General features: G+C 39.7%; 1 protein-coding gene across 1 annotated transcript in view; it reads left to right on the forward strand.

Annotated features, from left to right (window-relative positions):
• Positions 1 to 19,896, forward strand: part of ULK4 (unc-51 like kinase 4) — a 214,459-nt gene that overhangs the window by 115,490 nt on the left and 79,073 nt on the right. Inside the window, exon 31 of the mRNA XM_063304147.1 lies at positions 8,268 to 8,373. Coding sequence (XP_063160217.1) covers positions 8,268 to 8,373 — 106 coding nt within the window. The remainder of the gene's footprint in view (positions 1 to 8,267; positions 8,374 to 19,896) is intronic.

Below are 19,896 nucleotides of genomic sequence, written 5' to 3' on the forward strand. Positions count from 1 at the left end.
AAAAGATAATTTTTGTTTATAGAGGAGCTATTCCTGTATTTAGATTGGGTGGTAGATATACCGAACAGAGCTTTGCTCTTATCCTGTTAAAATAGCTTCTACAGAAAGGAAATATCTCTCATTGACACTTGTTTTATTATTTTTCATACAAATGATAATATAGACAATATTTAATAAGATATGGCTGCTAAATCATGGTGTTTATAGAAGCTAGCATTTTTCTCTTTTAGAGTAATTGTCATGTTTGATAACAAAGGTCATAAAGAAACTCAAAGAGAGCAATATCCCAGGTAATTGCAGTTTAACCAGTGTAATTTCATTAAGTGCTATAAAACTGCTGAGTAAAATGTCAGGGCATCCAATAATTTAGTTATATTAGAAATACAAAATTAATCCTTACAATGTATTTTGATCAATTGAACTCATAAAAATAAACGTCTTATTATCTAAGTTGATTTAATCTAAAACCTATAAAATGAATGAATCCTAGTATCAGGTTCATTACTATCTTCATGTTTTCTACAGTATTTTATTTTCATGCATCAGTCCAGGTTAAAAAATATTTTCTTTTATTGTTGTGCATCATGATGTACATTGAAAAGTTTAGGCCCTAAAAATACTAGAGTAGTTTTAGAAGATGGTTTTCTAAACTAGCCCTCTATTTTATTTTTCTTTCCTTGTTATGCCCTTGGTATTTCATAGCCGGCCTGTTTAAGAACTGAAGCAATTAGTTTTGAGAAGGCTGATTCTTCAGGGTCCAGTGGTTTCTTGCCTTTCATTTGCTGAAGCTGTACATTTTAATGAAGTTGTTTCATCTCTGTTGCCAAACAGTAGAATTTTGCTGCTTCAAGTTCTAATTATCTCTGCTGGCAAATGCTATGTTTTATTAAAGCTGTCAAGTGCACTGTTCATTAAATGTCCACAGTCTATGGCATCATACACACAAATTAGATCAGCTTTTCTTATTGATAGATTGTATGCAATCTATTGTGGATACGATCTTAGAAATCCAAAATAACAGCTACCAGCACTTCCATTTCTAAGAATGAGGCATGACAATAGTTTCATAAGATGTGGACTCAGTTCAGGCATGTAACAACTAATCCTAACATTGCAGGACTTCAATAACTCAGATTTCCTGTTGTAGTTCCACTGCTAATGTTTTCTCATGTTTTCTGCCAATGTTTATCAGCTTTCTAGCTTGGGCTACCATAGTTACAAACCAAGTTTAATTTGTAACAGTAGAATACAGTTTTGTTTTCTGGTTGATTTGGGCAGGTTACCACCAATAGGTAGGCATTAAGATATACCTTTAATTAGAGTGGTATGCATTATTCACTTTGATCGCTAACCTTAATGTGGACATCTGCAACTATGCAACATTATTTCATTAAACAGTTGTATTGTTAAAAGTTATTACTGGTAAACTAAGACATTACATGTTGTTAATCTTGGGAAAGAAATCTGTACAGATTTTCTCTATTAAAAACCCAATCTTGTTTCATCAGGTACATGCTGTATTGGACAGAAACTGATACATTTATAATACTAAATTGGAAAAATCTGATACATCATCCTTTGCCACTTTTATTTAGTCTGTTAGCTTTGCAATCTGTGCTTGACATAGGTTGTAATTTCCCCCAGCACCTGGTTATAGTTAACATTCTTTTGCTTTCAGTTAGAGAATCTGAGTTCTAATAGTACATGCTCTAATAGTACAGTTATATCTGGATTACTTAGCAATAATTATTTGAACATGCCCATGATTGCAGCTGGAACAGTACAGAACAGTAACAGAATCAGAGGCTACCAACTCAGATATTTGCCAAATAATTCCAGTTCTTTTTTGAGGCTTAAAGCCTTGCATCTCTCTTGATCTGTGTATAAATTGGGAAGATGTTATCTCAGTAAGAGTAATATAGTTCTCACTTCACCACACCATGTTTATAGTGTTCAAACTGAGCCATGGCCCTGTGGCCTTTCTCTTCAGTACAAATAGCTCAGGGGATGGGCAGCCCACAGGATCCTGACCTGCTTCAGTTGCAGCCATCATTCCCTCTAAACCTGGCATTGTGTGTACTCAAAGAGAGCAGTTTAACCAGTATAATTTCATTAAGTGCTATAAAACTGCTGAGTGAAATGTCAGGGCATCCTTAAACAGGCCGTGTGGTGGTATATGGGGGTGAAGTGGGTCCCTGATTAGCTGGAGGCACTGAGTGCTCTGCAGAAGTGCCTCTGGTTTTAGGGGGCCCATGGTTGGTTGTGTGAGTAAGTGGTGTGTGTGAGAGCTTGAACATGGACCTTTATAGACAGGGGAGGGGGAAGGCTCTGAAGGGACGAGGGTAGGCTATAACATCCCAGTAATGATGGGTAGGGAGAGATATGATGGGACATGGGGGAGGGCCGCTCATAGGGACTGTTCCACAGGTATATTGTTCCTGTGGAACGTTCCAGCCCCTCAAGCTCATTCCCAGGCCCTGGATGGCAGACCTTTAAGGCCCTGGGTTGTCAGCTGCTGCTTCTGAATGCTAGGTCAGTCTGCAATAAGGCCATCCTCATTCATGACTTGACTGTCAGTGAGAAGGTTGACCTGGCATACATTACCAAGACCTGGCTGAGTTAGGAGGGGGAGTTCCCCTTTCTGAGATGTGCTCAGCTGGGTTTTGGGTGTGACACCAGCCAAGACCCCACGGTAGGGGCAGTGGGGTGGTGGTAGTCATCTGAGACACTTGGGAGGCATCCAGGGGTGCTGTTCTTCAGACTGCCAGGTGCAAGACCCTATTTGTTCATTTGGGCTATAGAAGGGTAATTGGGTCTCGGTGGTGGGACTGTTGCTATTGTACCAGCCTCCCTACTGCATAGCAACCTCCCTACCTGAGCTTCTTGACTCTGTGGCTGGATTGGCAGTGGAGTTACCTAGGCTTATGGTCTTGGGGAATTTCAACTTGCCTTTCCTGGGGGAAGGGTCTGACATAGCTCAGTAGTTCATCACCACCATGACAGCCATGGGCCTCTCCCAAGTCATTTAGGGCTCAACACATAAAGTGGTCATACGCCTGAACTGATTTTTCTGTTGGAGCAGTGGCAGGATGTTCTGGATTTGGGGGAGATATTGGTTTCTCCCCTGCATGGTCAGATCACTCCCTGGCGAGCCTCCAGTTCTCTGGCACCACCCCCCTCCACAGGGAGGCTGGGCCTATTAGATTGGCCCCCTCAGATAACTGATGGACCGATTGGGTTCCAGAGGAAGCTTGGGGTTGTTCCGGAAGGTCTGCTACACGGTCCGGCCAAAGCCTTGGTGGCCACTTGGAATGGGAGAATGTCTGCAGCTTTGGACCAGATTATGCCTCAGTAGCCTCTCTGAACCCATGGATCCCGGAACTCTCTGTGGTTTATGGACGAGCTGAGGGGGATGAGGAGAGCTAAGAGATGGTGAGAGCACCCCTGGGGAGCAACAAAGAGCGAAGACGATTGAACAGGAGCTAGAGCCACTATTAGAGCCTACCTTGTAGTGGTAAGGGTGGCAAAATGCAATTATTTCTCTGCCCTTATTGCATCTGCAGATAGCCACCCACTGGCCCTGTTTCGGGTGACCCAGTCCCTCCTTGGTGGGAGTAATACCAGGATTCACCTACAGGGTCACTGGGAGGAATATGCTGTGTGTCTAGCAGATGAAGTCGCTCAGATTTGTTCTGCATTAGAGTCCAACTTTAGGGCAGATCCAGTGGAGGTTATGGGGGCTGAGTCTTGCATGTTTATCTTGGAGGAGTTTAGTCCCATTGAACCTGGTGTGCCCTCTCCTCAAGGGGCCATAGATTGACCCAACTAGTCTGGACAGTTTTCATCCAGTCTCCAGCCTTCCCCTTTTAGGGAAGGCGGTGGAGAAAGTGATTGTGTGACAGCTGCAGAGATCCTGGATGAAGCGGATTATATGGACCCTTTCAGTCAGGATTCAGGCCAGGTTATGGGACTGAGACGGCATTGGTCATGCTCTTGGATGACCTCTGGTGGGTGCGAGATGGAGGAAGTACATCCTTGCTCTTCTTGACCTCTCAGTGGCCTTCGATACTATCGATCATGGTATCCTTCTGGACCAGCTTTGGGAGTTGGGGGTGTTGTGCTGGTTCTCCTCCTTCCTCCGGGGTCAGTTCCAGTCGGTGCTGATGGTGGGACCAGCCCATGGCCCCCACTTTGTGGGTTGCTGCAGGGCTTGGTCCTCTCTCCCTTCTTGTTAAACATGAGGCTGCTGGGTGAGGTGATCTGATGGTTTGGGGTGAAATATCTTCAGTATGCTGATGATTCCCAGCTTTATATCTCCACCGTGGGCCATCTGAGTGATGCCATAGATACTCTGTCCCAGTGCCTGGAGGCTGTAGGGCCTGGAGGTGGTACAATGGGCTTTGGCTCAACCAAAGCAAGACAGAGTGGCTTTGGGTAATTGGGCCTTTCCAGTGTAAAGGCTTTTTCCGCCTTTGGTCCTGGATTGGGTGGCACTGCCCCAGACAGACCCAGTGTGCAATCTGGGGGTCCTCTTGGACTCACAGCTCATGCTTAAAGAGCAGATGGCAGCTGTGGCTAAGAGGGCCTTTGCATACCTTCAGGTTGTGCGCCAGTTGTGCCATTCCTGGACCAGGAGGCTCTGCTCACAGTCACTCATGCCCCAGTAACCTCCCATCTTGATTACTGCAATGTGCTCTGTGTGAGGCTGCCCTTGAAGAGCATTTGGAAGCTTCAACTAATGCAGAATGCAGCTACACAGGTAGTAAATGGTATTGGATATTTGTAACACCATTGCATTGGTTGCCAGTGTGTTTCTGGTGCAATTCATGAGCTGCATTGGTTGCCAGTGTGTTTCAGGGTGCAATTCAAGGTACTGGTTATGGCTTGGGACCAGGTTACCTGAGGGACCATCTTCTCCCAGTTGTTTCCACCCATCCAATTCGGTTCGGCAAGATGGGCATGCTCTGCGTCCTGTCAGCCAAGGCATGTCGGCTGGCAGGGACTAGGAGGTGTGCCTTCTCTGCCATTGCCCCTGCCCTCTGGAACATTTCCTTCAGAGATTAGGATGGCCCTGACCCTATTGGCCTCTTGTAAGGTCTTGAAGATCTGATTGTGTGCCTGGGTCTAGGATCCCGGGTGTGTGAAGGGCCCTGTTTCCTGGTTATATTAACAACTATATTTATGTGGGGGGTTTTGCTGCTGTGTATATTTATTCTTCGTATTGTGTTTGTATTTGGTTTTTAATTGATTTTTTGATTGGTCACTGCCCAGAGGCACTTGTTTGAGTTGAGTAGCCATAGAAATTGAATAAATAAATAGATAAACCAGGGAAGCAGATGCTCAAGTCATGACATTTTCTGGGCAGCAGTTGGGTTGGCCTAGGCAACCTTGGTCCAGGGGTGCAGTGAATTTTGAAAAAAGTCCATACATACTTTACATTTATAAGCTCCCAAAATTATTTTTAAAACTTAAGAAGTTACATACTTTTATTCAAGTGAAAATATAGTTGCATATAAAATATATGAATATATCACAACAATATTAAAAAGTAACTTAAATAAGAATACTTGAGTTTAATATTAATGCTTAATCATTTTCATCTATGGTTCATTATTTTGAAACTTAAAAAGTTAAAGGTCACATACTACCCATCTGTTGCAATGTTGGTTTGGCCTAACTCTCAGGTTTAAAGCCTCCCCTCCCTCCCTCTCTTTGCTTTTTCTTTCCCTCTGTTCCTCCTTCATCTGAGTGCTTGAGCTTCAGCCTAGCTCCTGGATGAGAAGCTGTCCTTGCTTGCTTTGTATTTGTGTCTGTGTCTGTCTGTGTTTGTATGGCTGCCCATAGCACATGATGTAACTCTGGATAGTGCACAAACAAAGTACCCTTTGCTTTCTGCTCTGCATCAACCTTTCTGTTGCTGTTCAGTCCTTCTTTCAGCCTGGAGCTTGGTAGGTCTGCAGGTATAATAGTGTGTGGAAATGACTTCAGAAAACATGAAGAAGAGCCTTAGACTAGGCAACAGTAAGACAAGTGGAAGCTGAGCCTGCGGAAGTAATGGGGATGTGGCAAACTTCTCAGAAGGGACCCTCCCTAGGTTTTTGGACAGTAAAGGCAAGGGGGAAGAGATGCACTTTCAGACCTGCAAGATTCTGTTAATGTAACCTTACAATAAAGGCAGAGCTGGGTTAGTACTTCTGGGTGTGCTTCTTCTCTGGACTTCCTTGCAAGGCTGACAACAGGCTTCCACCCAGCTCCCAGGAAAGAAGCCTCTCTTCCCTGCCTTCAATTTTTCTCTTTTTCTTTCTCTTCTTCCTTTGCTTATCCTTTTGCAGAAACACACTTCATTAGTGCAGTGTCTTTGATAGTGAGCAGGAGACTGATGGCTGTTGTGTGGTTCTGCACATGCTGTCATGAGTGCCGTTGAGCTGAAGACAGCGCAATGGCACACATGACAATAGAAAGGAAACAGGGGAAGGGGCTCAAGATAAGTAGCCATCAACTCACAAAGACTGAAGGTCAAGAAACAATGGCTAAACGGATCGCGAGGCACACCCAAGCTGTTAGCGCTAACGCAACGGAGATCGCCCAGCTGACAGCAATCACCGGAGGAATAGAGAAACCGATGATGGGCGATCCCGGAACGCCAGCGGGGCCTCGCAACCCCTCACCTACCGGCAGGACAACGTGTTGGACAAAGGGGGGTGACGTAACCGCGAGTGAGGGGGCGCTGACCGGCGCGGGGTATTTAAACCCCGCACCGGCGCGCTCCTGTCACTCTCAGCTTTTTTTCCAAACTGTATCTACGCTGTGAATAAATCAGAGCCTGTTCCACAGAACCAGTGTCTGAGAATTATTCAGAGGTAGGCAGCGCATGACACATGCACAGCTTGGAAGGCACGTTGATTGCAGCTCTGAAGATCAGTGTCACAATTTACCACTAGATTTGCAGTGTTAAACTAAACAAATGAGACTGTTGTTGACTGGATGTGTTACTGTTATATAATTTTAATTGTATATTGTTTTGTTTTCATGCTATGAGCCATCCAGAGGATTGAAATCAGGCAGCATCTATGTAGAACTAAATAAATAAGTAAATATTTGTTGTGAAAGCAGTATCCTTGTCCTACATGGTCTTCTCTAATTTAATCAATGGATTCATATACAGTATACCTCTTCAGCACCCTGTCCATCTTTATCTATTCTTGAACCCAGGAAAACAAAACTATCTACCACCTTAATCTGTTTGCTGTCAGCTGTAATTTCATTAAGCTTCCTGGTTGACGTTGCTTTTGTGTCCTTAATTTTTAATATTAAACTATATTTTTCACTTTCCATTTTTACTTTCATGAGACTTTCTAAGTCTTCTTTACTTTCAGCTAACATCGTGATGTTGCCTGCCTATCTCAAACTGTTAGTGTTTTGGCCATATATTTTGATTCCAGTTATCATTTTTATCTTTCCTGCCATTATTACATTTTTACATTATACTATAAAAATGGCTGGACTATGATAATATATTATTCTTATAATATATTTGTTGTTTAAATTAAATAGATATGGGGACAAAATATGTAATTGATGCACTCCCTTTCCAATCCTGAATAATTCTTGTTCTTCAAATTCTGTTCTTGTACTAGTTTCTTGTTCAAAATTTCTCAGAATTAGTAGATATTCTGACATGCATACTAGCCATAATATATTCCACGTTCTGGCAAGATCTAACAATCAAAAGCCTTAGTATAGTTACTGGGGAAGAATGTTGAATTTTCACAAGAAGATCTGGAGTTGATAATATGGCCAGACCAAAGCTGCAAGGAAGTTTGGTCAATTGTGTTGTCTGTGATAGTACCGCATAAAACAATAGCTATGATTTGTTACAGTCTATATTAGTATTCTTGAAATTAATGTTAAATCTACTGCTTGTTTATTTGTTTGCTTTTTCTGCTAATGTGTTAGAGAAATGGATAAGTGCAGGGCAAATACTTGAACCTAGAAAATCATTGAGGGTCATCTGTTGCCTCCTGCTGTGATTTAGGATTAGCCTTACCGTAACCTCAGTTAAAATGGTAAGCACCTAAAACTAAAATGTGTATCCTGTTTGTATATGGAGTTCTAGTTACCTTCCAACTGTGAAAATGAGCTAGTCCTTTCTTGATTGGTTTAATCTATTCACCAATTTAGATTTTCCAGGACTGCTCAAAGGGCCCCTCTTTTAAATGAGTTGATTTATGGAACAACTTTTTCCCTTAAAATGTATTTTATTACAGGAACACCAGGGTGCCCTGCTGGGAAATACAGTACAAAGTGCAGTTGCAGTCTTAAATTATCTGGTATCGTATAAAAATGTGAACATGGCATTACTTTATGAACAAGGTACGTAATTCTACCATCTAGTATTCACTGTACTCTTTCTGCACAACTCTTTTGTTCTGGGATTGTAATCTATTTTGTAAGCTTTTTTATGAATACCATTCATAAGTTTAAAGAAAACTTTGTAGGAGGAATTGCCTCAAGTCAAGGATCAATTTTTCCAGTTGCTACATTTGTTGCACTCCAGCAAACAGAATAAACAGTCAGCTTTTCTTCTAACGACTGTAATTGGGACTGGGAACTCTAGTACTAAGTGATGCAGTCATAAAGCGAAAAATCACATGACTGTGCCAACTTACAATGACAGTTCTGGTTGTGGTTGTTAAGTGAATCACTTGTCATTAAATGCGATGTCACATGACCATGACATGCAACTTCCTGCTGGCTTTCCCATTGACTTTGCTTGTTGGAAGCTGGCAGGGAAGGTTGCAAATGGCAATCACGTGACCGCAGGATGCTGTGACTGTTGTAATTGTGCACTGGTTGCCAAGTGCCCAAATCACAATCACATGACTGCAGGGATGCTGCAACAGCCACAACTTTGAGGACCAGTGGTAAGTCTCCTCGTTCAGCACCGTTGTAACTTTGAACAGTTGCTGAATGAGCGGCTGCTAAGCGAGGACTACCTGTACACAGTTGCAGAACTGAGTGGGGATGATCACATGTAAAACATCTTCTACCTCCCCTCCCCAGCTCTAAACTTCAGAGAAAGGCTGGTAGTATATTTAACAGCTGCATGCCCAGGTTGGCTGGGGAAGCTTAGCAGTGTACCAACAAAATAGCTAAGAGGCCAAAATAAAATATTGGTATCATTCCCTACTCTGGAGCACCTTCAAGTAAAGTTCCTTAGACGAATGATCTACTCTGTGGTCCTCTTCTTGAAAAAGACTAGTGAAGGTGATTGAGTGTCATTACTTTTAGGGATATCTTCAGATATCAGTGCCAAGGGAAGAGCTATTGGTGTCTTCTCCTGAAAGGAAGAGAGGCCACAATTATATGTTTCATCCGGTCAACAGATCTTGCTGAAGGTTATAGATTCCTGGCTGCAATATGATTCTGCAAGTTACGAACACAGCTTTCCCCATATATCTTGCTTGTTTTAATATCTTCTATTAAAACAAGCAAGATACACGAGGAAAGCAATTCCTCCTACAAAGTTAAGTGTCTATGACAACGCCGGCTCCAAGGCTTTGAAACGGAGATGAGCACCGCCCCCTAGAGTCGGACACGACTGGACTTTACGTCAAGGGAAACCTTTACCTTTACCTTTACTATTCTAAATAGTAGCCTGCATAATCATTTATGTATTAATTACAATTGCATGGATTATTTATTTGGTAAATAATTTAGCTTTGATGGAACTCTTTCCAAGAACTAGATTACAAATGCAGTGGTTGGCTATAATTTAATATGTTCTAATTTCTGAAATCTGGCATAGTAATTATACATTACTATTTATAAGTTACAATTATTTATGTAAAATATGTGATATCTAAATTGAAGCCATTTACTATTCATTATTCCATTCAAAATTTATTAATTAAAGTATTAATACCTTGCTCTTCAACTTGAAGCATTCTTAAAGAAGCTTAATCAATAATAGAAGCCAGAAAGCCCCTGCATTCAGTCTTATTATTAATAAACACAATATAGCAAGAAAAGGAAATGAGGTAAGAAAAGGAAAACATGATAACTTAGATTCAGTTCTTCATGGATCACAGTTTCTGAAATGTCCAGTTACAAAGTTTAGCCAGGTTAAGATTATACTATCAGTTCTAGAGCAGGTAGTCCGTTACTCTTTCTTATAAGGCAGTTGGTTTTAATAGCCATTGTAAGGAGGGGTCTTCAGCTCAGCTGGTCACAGAACAGTAAGGGGAAATGACAGTTGCAAATATAGCAAGTTTATTTATTTATTTATTTAGTAAGTAAGTAAGTAAATCTATGTGGATGCCCATCTCATATACATGACTCCAGGTAGCTAACAGTTAAAACAAATAGGAACAAAAACACAACCAGTGATTAAATACATAAATAACTTAAAACAGCACAGAATAGTAGCCAAGAATAATTGAACACTGCACAATCAATACAACCAAAGAACGGGCTCACCCACACTATCAGGGCCCCTGGCTTAATGGCAAAGCCACGTTTTTAATGCAAAAGGCCAGCAGGGTAGGGGCATGTCAAAGTGACAGAGAGAATAGAATGACACCCACTTTTATCTAAAGTAATGTGAAAAAATAAGTACACCCCACTGAAATGTTTGACTTTTTCAGCATATTTCAACATACAGATATTTGATATTCATTTCAACAAAAGGAGATATACTGTAACAAATATCATACAGCATTTACATTTTGTAGTCCGTTGTGTAATAAAAATGCAAATTTTGCATGGGGAAAAATTAAGTGCAGCTTAATTTTAAAAATTAGCTATATTTATCATTATCTCAAATACCTTAAATTAGAATCAGGTGCACCAAATCAGGATCTTGAAATAACCTGTCTTATTTAAACCTCAGACATTTAGTTTCATTTGCTCTTTGTTGTTGAAGTGTGTGGTATCACTATGCCTAGACTGAAAGAGCTGTTAAAACCTTCAGATAAAAGGTAATGGATGCCAATGAGTCTGGGAAGGGATTTATAAAGATTGCCAAATAATTGGACATCAATCATTCTACTCTCTGAAATATCATCTACAAGTAGAGATTTCCAGTAACTGCCAACTTGCCCAAGCCATGTTGTCCCAGCAAGTTCAACCTGAGAGCAGAATACAAGATGCTGAAAGAAGTCTCTAGAACTTCAGAATTTCATCACAGGTAACCCTTGCTACTATTGATGTCAAAGTGCATGAGTCTACCATTAGAAAGAAGCAGTACAGATTAGATCTACATGGGAGGTGTGCCAGGAGGAAAGCTTTGCTGTCCACAGAGAACATCACGTCAGGACTAAAGTGAATACCTGGACAAAGACCAGGACTTCTGGAACAATGTGCTCTGGACAGACAAGGCAAAGATAGAGTTATTTGGCCACAGTACCAGGAGACATGTTTGATGAAAATCAAAGACAGCATTTCACCAGAAAAACCTGACATCAATATAAGGCAGGGTGGTGGAAATGTTAGGGTTGGGAGCTACTTTGCTCTATCAGAACTTGGGCAGTGCACCATGATAAAATCCACTATAAATGCTTCATTGTACCAGAGGGTGCTTGAAGACAATGTGAGACCATCTGTCAGAAGATTGAAGTTCCACTGAAAGTGGACCTTCCAACATGACAATGACCCTAAACATTCCTGTAAATCCACCAAGGAATGGCTGAAAAGAAAAGAAGTGGAAGATTCTGGAATGGCCAAGTCAAAGCTCAGATTTAAATCCCATCAAGATGCTGTGGGGTGATTTGAAACGGGCTGTGCTTGCAAGAAAACCTCTCAAACATTGCACAGCTGAAAAAATTCTGCACGGAAGAGTGGGAAAAGATTCCTCAGTCAGTGTCAGAGACTGGTAGAAAGAAACACATACTTGAGGTTGTTTCTCCCAAAGGGGGCAATGCCAGGTATTAGAGCAAAAGATAATACTTTTTCCACAGAAGGAAATGTCATATCTGTTAATTTTTTGTTGAATAAATGATTGCAAAGTCAGTTTTTCATACATCACCTTTATATATTGTTTGAATTAAGATAAAATGTTGATATGTGCACCTATGTTAAAAAAGAAAAAGCTTTACGTAGGGTATACTTACTTTTTCACATGACTGTATTAGACCTCATTATACCCCATATGCTTGCATGTTATTTGTGGTGAAAGGTGAAAGGTCCCCTGTGCAAGCACTAAGTCATGTCTGACCCTTTGGGGGGATGCCACTTTCGCGACGTTTTCATGGCAGACTATAGTGGGATGGTTTGCCATTGCCTTCCCCAGTTGTCACCTTCCCCAGCAACCTGGGTACTCATTTTACCGACCTCAGAAGGATGGAAGGCTGAGTCAACGGGAGCCGGCTACCCAAGAATCCAGCTTCGCTGGGATTGAACTCAGGTCATGGAGAGAGTTTTGGTTGCAATACTGCCGCCTACCACTCTGCGCCACACGAGGCTCATGCATGTTATTTACTTCATCTGATATTTTAGTAGTAGCCCTTCAACAACAGAATTCCTTCTTACAGAGGTTTGCCTGTAACTGACTCTGTTTTTCTTGTCAATACCATGTATAAGCTCCAGAGAATAAACAAGTACAAGCAAGGGACTGTAATGTTAGTAAATCAATTTCAGTGCTGGGTTTAACACTGCCTGATCTAAAAAGTGTTACCAATTATATTGTATTTTTATGTTTTCCTTTTTAGATTGCTCTTGAGAACCAAGTCCAATGGCTAAATATAATTACCCTTAATAAATCGTAAACAAACTAATAGGGCTATCAGCGGCTACTGTTATCAGAGATATGAACAACAGAATATGTAAAATGAAGGTTGTCTTCTCTGATAAAGCAAGGAAAGGATTGGAGGAAGTTTTGGGAGTGTATTTTTTAATTCCCATTAATAGCAGGCAAGACCGGCTTACAAATCTGATTTCTTTGCTGGGAAAAGCTCTGATGAATATAAACATGCATAGCCTACTGATGTCACTGGACCAATAAGGGCAACCGATTTGTGCAGAGAACTTAATCTAATGGGAACTGTAACTTTGACATGCTTTGTCTTAAGTTGCTGCACAATAAAGCAGAACTATAAGTTACCTCTTTATTTTTAAAGCCGCTATAGCTGTTGAATTTTAGATATTTAAATTGAAATTCTTATTCTCTAAAATCTAATAACCAACATCTGTCTTGAAAAGCATTCCTTTATGCTAGTATCTTACACATTGTATTGTGTGAAAGTAGCTAATGTCAACTCTGTTAGGAGTAGTTTCTTCACAGCTGTAAACCACAATAAAAACTTTGCTGAAATTACAAAATGAGAGCTTGCAGCAATTGTTATATCCAGTACTGAATTAAATGAAAACAATGGTCCTTTATACATGAATAGTTATTAAAAAGCGGATTAGTTCTGCAATCAAACTTTGCTGAAGACACTTAATAACCCATCCGCATCTCATGAAAGAAAGGTAATAGTAGTCAACCTTCACGGGTGAGGTGCTCTGTTCATTGTGTAGACTGCTGCTTTGACTTTTAGTCAAATGTCAAGAGATTAATTAGATTTCAAATGTCTTTGTGCCTGTGGTATTGTTAAAATCTATTAAATCTTGCATCCTTAAAGTGATTCCTCTGGGAGTAGCCTTCCAGGATTTACGTTTTTAAACAAAAATGGCCATGCGTGAACCTTTTATATTTTTAATATATAATGGGCACTTAAAAAAAACTTCTGATAAGCCCCTCAAGGAGTTCAGCATGGCTAAATGCTTGAAGGACCCTTTCAGTACCTATAGGGAATTACAGTACAAGACTAATCCCCAGAGTCAGCTTATACTTCTGTCAGCCCTTAGTCAACTCCATCATTATGCTGGCATTGTAGACTAAATACTAGGTCCCTCAAAAATCTTACGTTTATCTTCCACATCCTCTTAAAAATGCAGAGAATATAAAAAAATACTGTGTGGGACCAGATTGTGAGTGTCTTTAAGGAAAGAACAGTGCTAAATTAGTAAGTCATTTGGTCTAGAAATATTGGACTGTTCTTGATTCAGATGTATTCAGAATCTTCAGAAAAAAGCCATGCAGTGTTGTAACAGATAAAATAATTATCTTATTTTAAGAAATAACAATAGTTCACAATGATAATTTGCAGGTTATATCCATTATACTCTGGAAAGCACTATATGAACTATTATGTCATAATTCATTTACACACTTGACTGAGAAATCGTTTCGGGCGAATTCAGGAAAAAGCTTATTGATATCCAGTTTTAAATATTTTTTTAATATGCCAACTACCTATAAATTAAAATATTCCCCAAGTTAATGCCACTGAATCACTCTCTGGGAAAATTATATTAGCGTCTTACAGTATATATTGTCACTTCATACCAAATTGCATCATTCCAGTGTATTGAGGCTAGAGACTGATACACTTATCTACCTTGAAGCTGTTAAAAAAACTTCACTGTTTGAATAAGTTACAATCTCTTTTTCTGCCTTCTTTTGATTTTAGAAATTATCGAATATCAGGGAGCTAGTTTCAAAACTAATCATTGTCTTTTCCCAGATTTGCACTGTAAGGGCAATTAAATCCAGGATTTGTATTTGCTTGCACAAGAATACCAAAACAGATGTTTGCAGCCCCCAAAATCAGACTTGAAAACATTTTATCTATAGCATTGCTGTGAGTCATGTTCTGCATCAAAATACAAGAATAGAGTTGCTGAGTTTTAGCTTTGAATATTAAATCTTAGGGCTGATTCAGCAACATCATTTAATGCACTGCCAAAGTAAAAAAATAATGTTTATATTTTACTATTTACTGTTTTACTTTTTACTTTACTGTTGCTTTTCCTGTGTTGTTTATGCAGAAATTACCAAATTCAGTTGCTGCACTATCATTCTGTTTGCTGCACATATCTATTGGAAAATGTCTGTAAAAAATTTTTAGAGGAACAAATATGATGAAATTCTTTTTCATAGCAATATAGTCATTTGAAATATGATCTCCTGTCACTGAATTTAATAATTATGGATGAAAAATTGGGATCTTAATGATGACAGTATAAGTGTATAATTTGTCAGATATAATTATAAAAACTCACAAGTTGTGGAGAGTAAAAATCAAAATGTGACTAAATTACTCATGATAATCTCTTGACAGTGTTAATAGTGATTTCTGTCCAAAAGGCACTTTAAATTTAAGATCAATGTGTTGGAGAGCAATTAAGGTTTGCATTGAACTTTGAAAATGAAAAATACTAAAATAGAAAGTATTATTAATTACTATTCCGCTATTCCATACAATATATTTTATTATACTTCATTCCAGTGGAATTTGCAGATTTCATATATCATTATCCCCTAAATTATGCCTTAAATTATTCCTTACAAATAGGGAAAGACCTCTCACCCGTCTTTGCATATTGTTATTTGGTCGTATCCAATGCTTAATTCTAGAAAAAGGTATATCAGGGTTCAAGTATATCCGGGCACTTCTTCAGCCATTATGCTTCAGTAATAAGTGAAACGTACTCTGCCTTCTTTGCTTCATTACTGTAATTCAGAAATGAAGCACTTGAAGCCATAGACAGTCTGTTAAACATTCTGCTAATTTGAATGTATACTGTGTGACTGGATGACCAGGACTGAACATGGATCAGACACTGTATTCCATCCTGATCATCTTATCCCTCCCCTTCTTGTTTCTTTGGTTTTCAAGGCTGACAGTTGTGTGTGTCCTTGGTTGTGAAGAGACCAAATCAATGCCTTTAAAGCTTTTCATCAAGAATTTATAATTTCCATTCAATGACTGTAGGATCTATCAGTTCCTCACTATTGAGATGTCAAAATAATTATTTCATGCACTGGTTGTATCTCACTTGGATTATTGTAACAGCCTGTTGGGCAGATTACTCATTCTGCCTTTTGATATGTCTCCAAAATACTGCTGTACTTAGAATTCTGGATGTTCCTAATTTCACTCCTACCTTTTTGTTTTTTGTCATCAATTACATTGGTTGAGTATTCATAAAAGATATAATCGTATAAATTGCTGGTGTTGACACATTGTGCTCTACCCTTCATTGGACACATCAAGCTGTTTGAAAGACATGCTGTCCTAACAGCCAGGAACCACGCTGCGACAAGGAATAGGTCTCTAGTGCTTTATTACTGCTACATTAGACAGAAAATCCTAACAAACTGAAGAAGCGTGGGAAAAACCCAGACAGATAAACCCCAAAGGTTAAGGTGGGTCTGATTTGTGTCTCTTTGAATGGCCGCTTAACTCCTCAGTACTACGCATGCGTTTTCCCCCCTGGATAGAGGCCCCCTCCTGCTCACCATCAGTACTCATAACATCACCCTCCCCCTCCAGATTCACATTCCATTTCAGCCCCCTCCCTTCCAGAGGTCTCATAAGAGTCCATCTCCCCCTCTAAGCTGCCATGGGAACTGGGCAACGATGGAAATTCTTCAAAGGAAAACTCCTCCAAGGAGTTTACCCGGCTGGCAGTGACATCTCTGATTGGGTCGTCAAAGTGTGCTCGGAACCCTGCCAGAAAATTCTGGTAGTCATTGAGAATTGGGTCGTTGTTCTCCACCATGGGAATAGCCCATTTGGCTGCTGGGCCCTTTAGCAGACTTAAAATGAAGGTGACTCTGGTTCTGTCTGTGGGAAACTCTGCCGGTCTGCTGTTGAGAAACATTGTGCACTGTGTGAGAAAGGTTCTCAACTGTCCTGCTTCTCCTCCAAGCTTCTCTGGTAGACTGCCCTGGAATCTCAAGACTACTGGCGGAGCTGCTGCTGCTGGCACTGGTTGTGGGTTGATCGGAGCTGGCTGTTGTAACTGCTGTAGCATGGCTGCTTGTAACGTGTTGATCTGAAGATCTACTTGTTGTTGATGTTGTTGCAGTGCTCCTGCCAGTTGTTGGATGGCCTGCCGAATTTCCTGGTTTTCCGAAGACATTTTCCCAAATGTCTCTTCCTTTTTTTTTTTTGTTCCTCCCTCTTTCAATGGGAGTAGAGAGTTTGTTAGGACTTATGTCCTAACAGCCAGGAACCACACTGAGACAAGGAATAGGTCTCTAGTGTTTTATTACTGCTACATAGACAGAAAATCCTAACAAACTGAAGAAGCGTGGGAAAAACCCAGACAGATAAACCCCAAAGTTAAGGCGGGTCTGATCTGTGTCTCTTTGAATGGCTGCTTAACTCCTCAGTACTACGCATGCATTTTCCCCCCTGGATAGAGGCCCCCTCCTGCTCACCATCAGTACTCATTACACATGCTAGTGGTTCATGAGGTTGTGCATTTGATTCTATTACCAGGTCAGAGTTGATTCCTCCATGTATTAGAATAAGCCATTGTGATCGGGAGCTTTTTCTCACCGGGCTTTGGTTCCCTGGGATCAATTCCCACAAGAATTACCTTTGGAATCAGTTCTCTTGAAATTAAAAAAAAAAAATGCTTAAAAAGCTTCTTTGTCTTGTACCTCTGTAAAGCTGTTAAAAATAAAATAAACATTAATTTGAATGTACAGATGTACAGTGTCATGAATAATGATGGCGAGCAGGAAGGGGCTCCCATCCAGGGTGGAAAACACATGCGTAGTACTGAGGAATTAAGCAGCCATTCAAAGAGACACAGATCAGGCCCGCCTTAGCTTTTGGGGTTTATATGTCTGGGTTTTTCCCACGCTTATTCAGTTTGTTAGGATTCTGTTTATGTAGCAGTAATAAACACTAGAGAACTACTACTCGTCTCAGTGTGATACTCACTGTTAGGACATACAGGCCTTTTATTCTAGAGCAGTGTTTCTCAACCTTGGCCACTTGAAGATGTGTAGACTTCAACTCCCAGAATTCCCAACCAGCATGCTGGCTTGGGAATTCTGAGGGCTGAAGTCTGCACATCTTAAAGTTGCTCAGGTTGAGAAATACTGCTCTAGAGACTTGTTCTTTTATACTGAGTATACAGTTGTAGTTTCCTAATAATTGCTGTTTTTATCTAAGTACTGCACTTAGTTACAGAAAAATGATAAATACATTTGTTCCTGCTAAAATGTTAACATTAAATAATAAGATCACAACACTTAGGTAATTTCACATTTATAATGAGTGAATAATAATGTGTGGGGTTTGGGGTTTTTTGGAATAGAATCTACACTTTTTTTAAATAACATCTGTTTTGGGGTATTCATTGATGATGAAATTGCACTGTCCCAGACATGGTTTTTAAAATTTTCAAAGTGTTATTCTCAAACTTGCTATTGCCTTTGACTAAAATTCCAGCTTGAAATATTATCTTCGAAGAACAAAAGGTTCTAAAGTATTAATTTCAAATACTATTTATCATTCTACAGTACATTTATACCCACCTATTTCTCTGAGAGCTCACTGTAACCTTTAAAGGAGCCTTTATTTATTTTATCCCTATAGCGGCAAGCCTCTGAGGAAGGTGAAGGTTGAACTGAAAGTGAGTGGTAGTGCATGGTCATATGGGGGATGGGATATTAACCTGATCCAAGTCCAACACCTGGTTCAAGTCCAGTAACTTAACCACATATTATATTGCCTCCCTTATACTACACTCTGCTACACTACAAATAGCTACTAATGGATATATCCCTAACTATGATTGTCTATTTATTATATGTTTATGTGGTGCTTTCTTCAGTAAACTCAGGAATGGCATACAATACTGTATATGACTCCTTATCCATGTTACCCTCACAGGAATCAGGCTGAAAAAACAAGACAGGCCCAAGTTTATCCTGTGAGTTAGATAGCTATCAAACTCACCTTAGATTTATTTATGCTTGAGGGACAGTCACAGTGATTTATTTTAGGAACACTACAAGTTCCTATGATCTCCTCTAGGCTTCCTCTAGATGTCTCCTAGACAACAAAAAGATGTGCTATCATGTTTCTGTATCTTTTTTTTCAATATTAATTTACATAAAGTAATAGCACTAGCTTATCGAACAAGTTTTTGTTTTGTTTACATTGAATAAAGATCATATCTGCATAGGTTGGCCAGGTGTTCTCCATCTTAAACTCTCTTGCTACAAATCCAGCTGTTTTGTTTTCAGTTTTGTTTTCAGTTAAATAAATGACAGGAGATAAGATGAATAGGGTTATTTAATTGAATAAGGGGAATTGACTTGGACCATGTCCTTCTGGGAAAACCAGTTTGATGTAGTTGTTAAGGAGACTTAACTGGGAGACCATGATTTCTAACCTACCTGGGTGACTTTGGGCTAATATCTCTCAGATCTAGAAAGATGAAGGCAATGGCAAACTACTTCCAAAAATGTGGCCAAGAAAACTGCATGGACTTATCAAGGAAGTGGCCAGGAGTCAAGACTGACTCAAAGGCACAAAAAAAGTTGTTTTGAAGTAATACATGGAAAATAAATTAATTGGGAATAATTAATGAGAGGGCTACAAATTAACTGAAGAATTTGAATGGGAAATAGATTAGCATGCCTCTTGTAAAATTTCATAATTATTCTAAATCTGTACCTATATACAGTATATTGACAGATAAAGATTTGGAATTCCTTTCATTTTTTAATAGGTAAGTAGGAGAAGAGAGATGCAAGAGTAGTAAAGTGTTAACACTGGTCATTTAAATGCACCATATTTATTGCAAGTTATTCATCATAGGTTAATTTAAGAGACTATAGGATTGTTTATGCTAAGTTAAATTACTTCTGTAATAAATTATATTACCCCAATTTTTGTTTACATTGTTCATAACTCCATATCATTTTCATATACTGTATGTACTATATGTATGTATGGTACATAAGGTAGAATTTAAAAATGTCTTACTGGCTTTACATCTATACCTGTCCTTCAAAATGGGGGTCATTCATCTCATATGAAGCTT

The sequence above is a fragment of the Candoia aspera genome, chromosome 4 (assembly GCF_035149785.1).
Source record: "Candoia aspera isolate rCanAsp1 chromosome 4, rCanAsp1.hap2, whole genome shotgun sequence".
In the NCBI taxonomy this organism is placed as follows: domain Eukaryota; kingdom Metazoa; phylum Chordata; class Lepidosauria; order Squamata; family Boidae; genus Candoia; species Candoia aspera.